This window comes from Cyanistes caeruleus, chromosome 38 (genome assembly GCF_971803275.1).
Source record: "Cyanistes caeruleus chromosome 38, bCyaCae1.hap1.1, whole genome shotgun sequence".
Taxonomy (NCBI): Eukaryota; Metazoa; Chordata; class Aves; order Passeriformes; family Paridae; genus Cyanistes; species Cyanistes caeruleus.
Genome location: NC_141739.1, coordinates 1215028 through 1223268, shown reverse-complemented (window position 1 = coordinate 1223268; position 8241 = coordinate 1215028). Strand labels below are relative to the sequence as shown.

At 46.2% G+C, this 8241-nt stretch overlaps 1 protein-coding gene across 1 annotated transcript in view; it reads right to left on the bottom strand.

The window, feature by feature from the left end:
• Window positions 1–8241, bottom strand: part of BICRA (BRD4 interacting chromatin remodeling complex associated protein) — a 61185-nt gene that overhangs the window by 10967 nt on the left and 41977 nt on the right. Inside the window, exons 8-11 of the mRNA XM_086871967.1 lie at window positions 7788–7933; window positions 5706–5777; window positions 4540–4598; window positions 1516–1664 (exon numbers count right to left, since the gene is read on the bottom strand). Coding sequence (XP_086728093.1) covers window positions 1516–1664; window positions 4540–4598; window positions 5706–5777; window positions 7788–7933 — 426 coding nt within the window. The remainder of the gene's footprint in view (window positions 1–1515; window positions 1665–4539; window positions 4599–5705; window positions 5778–7787; window positions 7934–8241) is intronic.

Sequence of the window (8241 nt, the reverse complement as noted above, 5' to 3'; positions counted from 1 at the left end):
TAATTGCGGGAACGTTCCAGAATAAATCAAAAATTAAATAAATAAATATAAATGTGGGAATGTTCCGGAATAAATCAATAATTAAATAAATAAATAAATGAATGCGGGAACGGGGAATGTTCCGGAATAAATAAATAAATAAATAAATAAATGTGGGAATGTTCCGGAATAAACCAATAATTAAATAAATAAATATAAATGCGGGAATGTTCCGGAATAAATAAATAAATAAATAAATGGGGGAATGTTCCGGAATAAATAAATAAAAAAAATAAAAAAATAAATGCGGGAATGTTCCGGAATGTTCCGGAATAAATAAATAAATAAATAGATACGGGAATGGGGGAACGTTCCGGAATAAACAAATAATTAAATAAATAAATGCGGGAATGTTCAGGAATAAATAAATAAATAAATAAATAAATGCGGGAATGTTCCGGAAAGTTCCGGAATAAATAAATAAATAAATAAATAAATAAATACGGGAATGGGGGGAATGTTCCGGCATAAATACGGGAATGCGGGAATGGGGGAATGTTCCGGAATAAATAAATAAATAAATAAATAAATGCGGGAACGGGGGAATGTTCCGGAATAAATAAATAAATAAATAAATGCGGGAACGGGGGAATGTTCTGGAATAAATAAATAAATAAATAAATGCGGGAACGGGGGAATGTTCTGGAATAAATAAATAAATAAATAAATAAATAAATGCGGGAACGGGGGAATGTTCCGGAATAAATAAATAAATAAATAAATGCGGGAACGGGGGAATGTTCCGGAATAAATAAATAAATAATAAATAAATAAATAAATAAATGCGGGAACGGGGGAATGTTCCGGAATAAATACGGGAATCCGGGAATGAGGGAATGGGGAATATCCCACATCCCAACATTCCCACATTCCTGGTGTTTCCCCGCTGTTTTCCCGGTGTTATCCCATTGTTTCCCGGTGTTCCCGGGTGTTTCCGGGTGTTTTCCGGGTGTTTTCCCCGGTGTTTCCTGCTCACCGCGGCGGCACTCGGGCTCCCCGGGCAGCGCCCCCTGGTACCTCTATCCCATATCCCATATCCCATATCCCATATCCCATATCCCATATCCCATTGTTTCCCGGTGTTATCCCATTGTTTCCCGGGTGTTTCCCGGGTGTTTTCCGGCTGTTTTCCGGGTGTTTTTCCCGGCTGCTCACCACGGCGGCACTCGGGCTCCCCGGGCAGCACCCCCTGGTACCTCTATCCCATATCCCATATCCCAGTGTTTCCTGGTGTTATCCCATTGTTTCCCGGGTGTTTCCGGGTGTTTCCGGGTGTTTTCCGGGTGTTTTCCGGGTGTTTTCCGGGTGTTTTTCCCGGCTGCTCACCGCGGCGGCACTCGGGCTCCCCGGGCAGCGCCCCCTGGTACCTCTATCCCATATCCCATATCCCAGTGTTTTCCCATTGTTTCCCGGGTGTTCCCGGGTGTTTTCCGGGTGTTTCCGGGTGTTTTCCGGGTGTTTTTCCCGGCTGCTCACCGCGGCGGCACTCGGGCTCCCCGGGCAGCACCCCCTGGTAGACGTGGTACGGCAGCAGCCGGCGCAGGGCGTCGCCCACGGAGCGGAACGGGGTTCGGAATTCCGGGTGCAGCACCGCGCCCTGGTGCTTGTGCAGCTGCTCCAGGAGGCTGCGGGGACGCTCCCGGGATTGGGAACCGGCGCGATTCCCAAATCCCAGATCCCAGATCCCAAAACAATTCCCAATTCCTAGCACAATTCCCAAATCCCGGCACAAATCCCAATTCCCAAATCCCAAATCCCAGATCCCAAATCCCGGCACAAATCCCAATTCCCGAATCCCAATTCTCAGCACAAATCCCAATTCCCAGAACAATTCCCAAATCCCAAATCCCAAATCCCAAATCCCAAATCCCAGCACAATTCCCAAATCCCGACAGGGACACGGACACAATTCCCAATTCCCCATTCCCAAATCCCAAATCCCAAATCCCAAATCCCGGCACAACCAGGGACACAATTCCCAATTCCCAATTCAAAATTCCCAAATCCCAAATCCAAATTCCCAAATCCCAAATCCCGACATAATTCCCAATTCCCAGCACAATTCCCAATTCCCAAATCCCAACTCCCAAATCCCAAATCCCATCACAACCAGGGACAGAATTCCCCATTCCCAATTCCCAAATCCCGACATAATTCCCAATTGCCGGCACAATTCCCAATTCCCAAATCCCAACACAATTCCCAAATCCCACTTCCCAGCACAATTCCCAATTCCCAATTCCCAAATCCCAAATCCCGACACAACCAGGGACAGAATTCCCAATTCCCAAATCCCAAATCCCAAATCCCAGCACAATTCCCAATTCCCAATTCCCAATTCCCAATTCCCAATTCCCCATTCCCAATTCCCAAATCCCAATTCCTGGCACAATTCCCAAATCCCAAATCCTAAATCCCAACTCAATTCCCAATTCCCAAATCCCAAATCCCAATTCCCAGCACAATTCCCAATTCCCAATTCCCCATTCCCAAATCCCAAATCCCGGCACAATTCCCAATTCCCAAATCCCAAATCCCAAATTCCGGCACAACCAGGGACACAATTCCCAATTCCCAATTCAAAATTCCCAAATCCCAATTCCCGGCACAATTCCCAAATCCCAACAAAACAATTCCCCATTCCCAATTCCCAATTCCCAAATCCCGACACAATTCCCAATTCCCAATTCCCAAATCCCGACAAAATTCCCCATTCCCAAATCCCAAATCCCAAATCCCAACACAAATCCCAAATCCTGACATGGACACGGACACAATTCCCAATTCCCAAATCCCAACTCCCAAATCCCAAATCCCAATTCCCAAATCCCGACACAATTCCCAATTCCCAATTCCCAAATCCCAACTCAATTCCCAATTCCCAATTCCAATTCCCAAATCCCAAATCCCGTCACAACCAGGGACAGAATTCCCAATTCCCAATTCCCAAATCCCAATTCCCAAATCCCGACACAATTCCCAAATCCCCATTCCCAAATCCCAAATCCCAAATTCCGGCACAACCAGGGACAGAATTCCCAAATCCCCATTCCCAATTCCCAAATCCCAATTCCCAGCACAATTCCCAAATCCCAACAAAACAATTCCCCATTCCCAATTCCCAATTCCCAAATCCCGACACAATTCCCAATTCACAATTCCCAATTCCCAAATCCCAAATCCCAACACAAATCCCAAATCCTGACATGGACACGGACACAATTCCCAATTCCCAAATCCCAATTCCCAATTCCCAAATCCCAAATTCCGGCACAACCAGGGACAGAATTCCCAATTCCCAAATCCCAATTCCCATCACAACCAGGGACAGAATTCCCAATTCCCAATTCCCAAATCCCAAATCCCAATTCCCAGCACAATTTCCAATTCCCAATTCCCGGCACAATTCCCAAATCCCAACAAAACAATTCCCCATTCCCAATTCCCAATTCCCAAATCCTGACACAATTCCCAATTCACAATTCCCAATTCCCAAATCCCAAATCCCAACACAAATCCCAAATCCTGACATGGACACGGACACAATTCCCAATTCCCAATTCCCAATTCCCAATTCCCAAATCCCAAATTCCGGCACAACCAGGGACAGAATTCCCAATTCCCAAATCCCAATTCCCATCACAACCAGGGACAGAATTCCCAATTCCCAAATCCCAAATCCCAATTCCCAGCACAATTTCCAATTCCCAATTCCCGGCACAATTCCCAAATCCCAACAAAACAATTCCCCATTCCCAATTCCCAATTCCCAAATCCCAACACAATTCCCAATTCCAAATCCCAAATCCCAAATCCCAAATCCCGACATAATTCCCAAATCCCAAATCGAAAATCCCGTCACAACCAGGGACAGAATTCCCAATTCCCAATTCCCAAATCCCAAATCCCAGCACAAATCCCAAATCCTGACATGGACACGGACACAATTCCCAATTCCCAATTCCCAAATCCCGATTCCCAAATCCCAAATCCCAATTCCCAAATCCCAACACAATTCCCAAATCCCAATTCCCAATTCCCAAATCCCAACACAATTCCCAATTCCCAATTCCCAAATCCCAAATCCCAACTCCCAAATCCCAATTCCCAAATCCCGACACAATTCCCAATTCCCAATTCCCAAATCCCAATTCCCAAATCCCAAATCCCAAATCCCAAATCCCAACACAATTCCCAAATCCCGACACAATTCCCAATTCCCAATTCCCAATTCCCAATTCCCAAATCCCCAAATCCCAAATCCCAAATCCCAATTCCCAAATCCCAAATCCCAATTCCCAAATCCCAAATCCCAAATCCCAAATCCCAAATCCCAAATCCCAATTCCCAATCCCCATTCCCAACTCCCAAATCCCAAATCCCGTCCCTCTCCCAAATTCCCAATTCCCGCCCCCCCCTCCCCTCCCCCACCGTGGCCCAAACTTCCCGGCGGCACCGGGGACGGAATTCCCGGAATTCCCGGAATTCCCGGCTCCTCACCAGGCCTCTTTACTGGGCTGCAGCGCCGGCGGCTTCTTCAGCGCCAGCTTCGGCTCCAGCTGCGGGAACAGCGGGATGGGAGAGAATTCCCGGGATTTTGGGATGGAATTCCCGGGATTTGGGGGGGATTCCTGGGATTTGGGATGGAATTCCCGGGATTCGGGGGGGAATTTCTGGGATTTGGGGGGGAATTCCTGGGATTCGGGGGGGAATTCCCGGGATTTGGGGGGGATTCCCGGGATTTTGATGGGAATTCCCGAGATTTGGGGGGGAATTCCCGGGATTTGGGGGGAATTCCCGGGGTTTGGGGGGGAATTCCCGGGATCTGGGGGGAAATTCCCGGGATTTGGGGGGGAATTTCTGGGATCTGGGGGGAAATTCCCGGGATTTGGGGGGGAATTTCTGGGATTTCCATGGGAATTCCTGGGATTTGGGGGGGAATTTCTGGGATTTCAATGGGAATTCCCGGGATTTTGGGGGGAATTCCCGGGATTTTGGGATGGAATTCCCGGGATTTGGGGGGAATTTCAGGAATTTGGGGGGAATTCCCGGGATTTGGGGAGGAATTCCTGGGATTTTGGGATGGAATTCCCGGGATTTGGGGGGGAATTCCTGGGATTTGGGGGGGAATTCCTGGGATTCGGGGGGGAATTTCCGGGGTTTTGGGATGGAATTCCTGGGATTTGGGGGGAATTCCCAGGATTTGGGGAGGAATTCCCGGGATTTGGGGGGAATTCCCGGGATTTGGGATGGAATTCCCGGGATTTGGGGGGAATTCCCGGGATTTGGGATGGAATTCCCGGGATTCGGGGAGGATTCCCGGGATTTTGATGGGAATTCCCAGGATTTGGGGGGGATTCCTGGGATTTGGGACGGAATTCCCGGGATTCGGGGGGAATTCCCGGGATTTGGGGGGGAATTCCCGGGGTTTGGGGGGAATTCCCGGGATTTCGATGGGAATTCCCGGGATTTGGAGGGGAATTCCTGGGATTCGGGGGGGAATTCCAGGGATTCGGGGGGAATTCCCGGGATTTTGGGGGGAATTCCCGGGATTTGGGGGGAATTCCTGGGATTTTGGGGGGAATTCCCGGGATTCAGGGGGAATTCCCAGGATTTGGGGGAAATTCCCAGGATTTGGGGCGAATTCCCGGGATTTTGGGACTCACCAGGGGCGGGGCCTGGGGGCCCTTCCCGCCCCCTGAGGGTTGGGGGGGGCCTTTGATCCCGCCCGGCTTCGCCTGCGGAAAAACGGGAAAAAAATGGGAAAAAGCTGGAAAAAAACTGGAAAAATGGGGAAAAAATGGGAAAACCCTGGAAAATCCCAGGAAAAATGGGGAAAAAATGGGAAAAACCTGGAAAATCCAAGGAAAAATGGAAAAAAAATGGGAAAAACCTGGAAAATCCCAGAAAAAATGGGGAAAAAAAGGGAAAAACCTGGAAAATCCCAGCAAAAATGGGGAAAAAATGGGAAAAACCTGGAAAATCCAAGGAAAAATGGAAAAAAAATGGGAAAAACCTGGAAAATCCCAGGAAAAAAACTGGAAAACACCTGGAAAAACCAAAAAAAAATGGGAAAAAACCTGGAAAAACTGGGAAAAAATGGGAAAAACCTGGAAAAACCTGGAAAATCCCAGGAAAAATGGGAAAAAAATGGGAAAAATCAGGAAAAATCGGGAAAAATTGGGAAAAATCAGGAAAAGTTGGGAAAAATGGGGGAAAATAGGGAAAAATGGGGAAAAATGGGGAAAAATTGGGAAAAGTCAGGAAAAATCGGGAAAAAATGGGAAAAATTGGGGAAAAATTGGGGAAATTTGGGAAAAGTTGGGAAAAGGCAGGAAAAATCAGGAAAAATGGGGAAAAATTGGGAAAAATCGGGAAAGTCAGGAAAAATTGGGGAAAATTGGGAAAAATCAGGAAAAATCGGGAAAAATTGGGAAAAATTGGGAAAAATTGGGAAAAATCGGGAAAAATTGGGAAAAATTGGGAAAAATGAGGAAAAATTGGGAAAAGTCAGGAAAAATTGGGAAAAATCAGGAAAAATCAGGAAAAGTTGGGAAAAGGCAGGAAAAATCAGGAAAAATCGGGGAAAATCAGGAAAAATGGGGAAAAATGGGGAGAAATGGGGAAAAATTGGGAAAAGTCAGGAAAAATCGGGAAAAAATGGGAAAAAATGGGGAAAAATTGGGAAAAGTCAGGAAAAATCGGGAAAAAATGGGAAAAATTGGGGAAAAATTGGGGAAAATTGGGAAAAGTTGGGAAAAGGCGGGAAAAATCAGGAAAAATCAGGGAAAATCAGGAAAAATTGGGAAAAATCAGGAAAAATGGGGAAAAATTGGGAAAAATCAGGGAAAAATTGGGAAAAAGTAGGAAAAATTGGGAAAAATCAGGAAAAATCGGGAAAAGTTGGGAAAAGGCAGGAAAAATCAGAAAAAATCGGGGAAAATCAGGAAAAGTCGGGAAAAGTCGGGAAAAATCAGGACAAATTGGGAAAAATTAGGAAAAATTGGGAAAAATCAGGAAAAATCGGGAAAAATCAGGAAAAATTGGGGAAAAATGGGAAAAATCAGGAAAAATAGGGGAAAATCGGGAAAAATCAGGGAAATTTGGGAAAAATCGGGAAAAATTGGGAAAAATCGGGGAAATTTGGGAAAAATCGGGAAAAATTGGGAAAAATTGGGGAAAAATAGGGGAAAATTGGGGAAAAATAGGGGAAAATAGGGGAAAATCTGTGAAAATTTGGGAAAAGGCGGGAAAAATCAGGAAAAATCGGGAAAAATTGGGAAAAATCAGGAAAAATCGGTGAAAATTGGGAAAAATCAGGAAAAATCGGTGAAAATTGGGAAAAATCAGGAAAAATATGGGAAAAATCGGGAAAAATCAGTGAAAATCGGGAAAAATCGGTGAAAATCGGGAAAAATCGGGAAAAATATGGGAAAAATCGGGAAAAATCAGGAAAAATCGGGGAAAAATCGGGAAAAATCGGGGAAATTTGGGAAAAATCGGGAAAAATTGGGAAAAATCGGGAAAAATATGGGAAAAATCGGGAAAAATCAGGAAAAATCGGGGAAAAATCGGGAAAAATCGGGGAAATTTGGGAAAAATCGGGAAAAATTGGGAAAAATCGGGGAAATTTGGGAAAAATCGGGAAAAATCAGGAAAAATCGGGGAAAAATCAGGAAAAATCGGGGAAAATCAGGAAAAATCGGGGAAAATCGGGAAAAATCAGGAAATTTGGGGAAAGCGCTCACCTGGCCGGGCTGCGGGGGGGGGAGGGGAGCCCCCGGTTTCCCGGGAGCCGGAGCCGCTTTTCCAGCGGGAAGGGATCCGGGAACGGCGCCGGGAACGGCTCCGGGAACGGCCGGGAAGGGCTTGGAGTCGGCCGGGGCGGCGGCACCTGCGGGAAAAGAACGGGAAAAGTGGGAAAATGGGAATGGGAACGGGAAAAGTGGGAAAATGGGAATGGGAAAATGGGGAAATGGGAATGGGAAAAGTGGGAAAATGGGAATGGGAAAATGGGGAAATGGGGATGGGGAAATGGGGATGGGAACGGGAAAAGTGGGAAAATGGGAATGGGAAAATGGGAATGGGAAAATGGGAATGGGAACGGGAATTGGGAATTGGGATTGGGAATGGGAATGGAGAAATGGGGATGGGGAAATGGGGATGGGAATGAGGGGAAATGGGGGAATGGGAACGGGGATG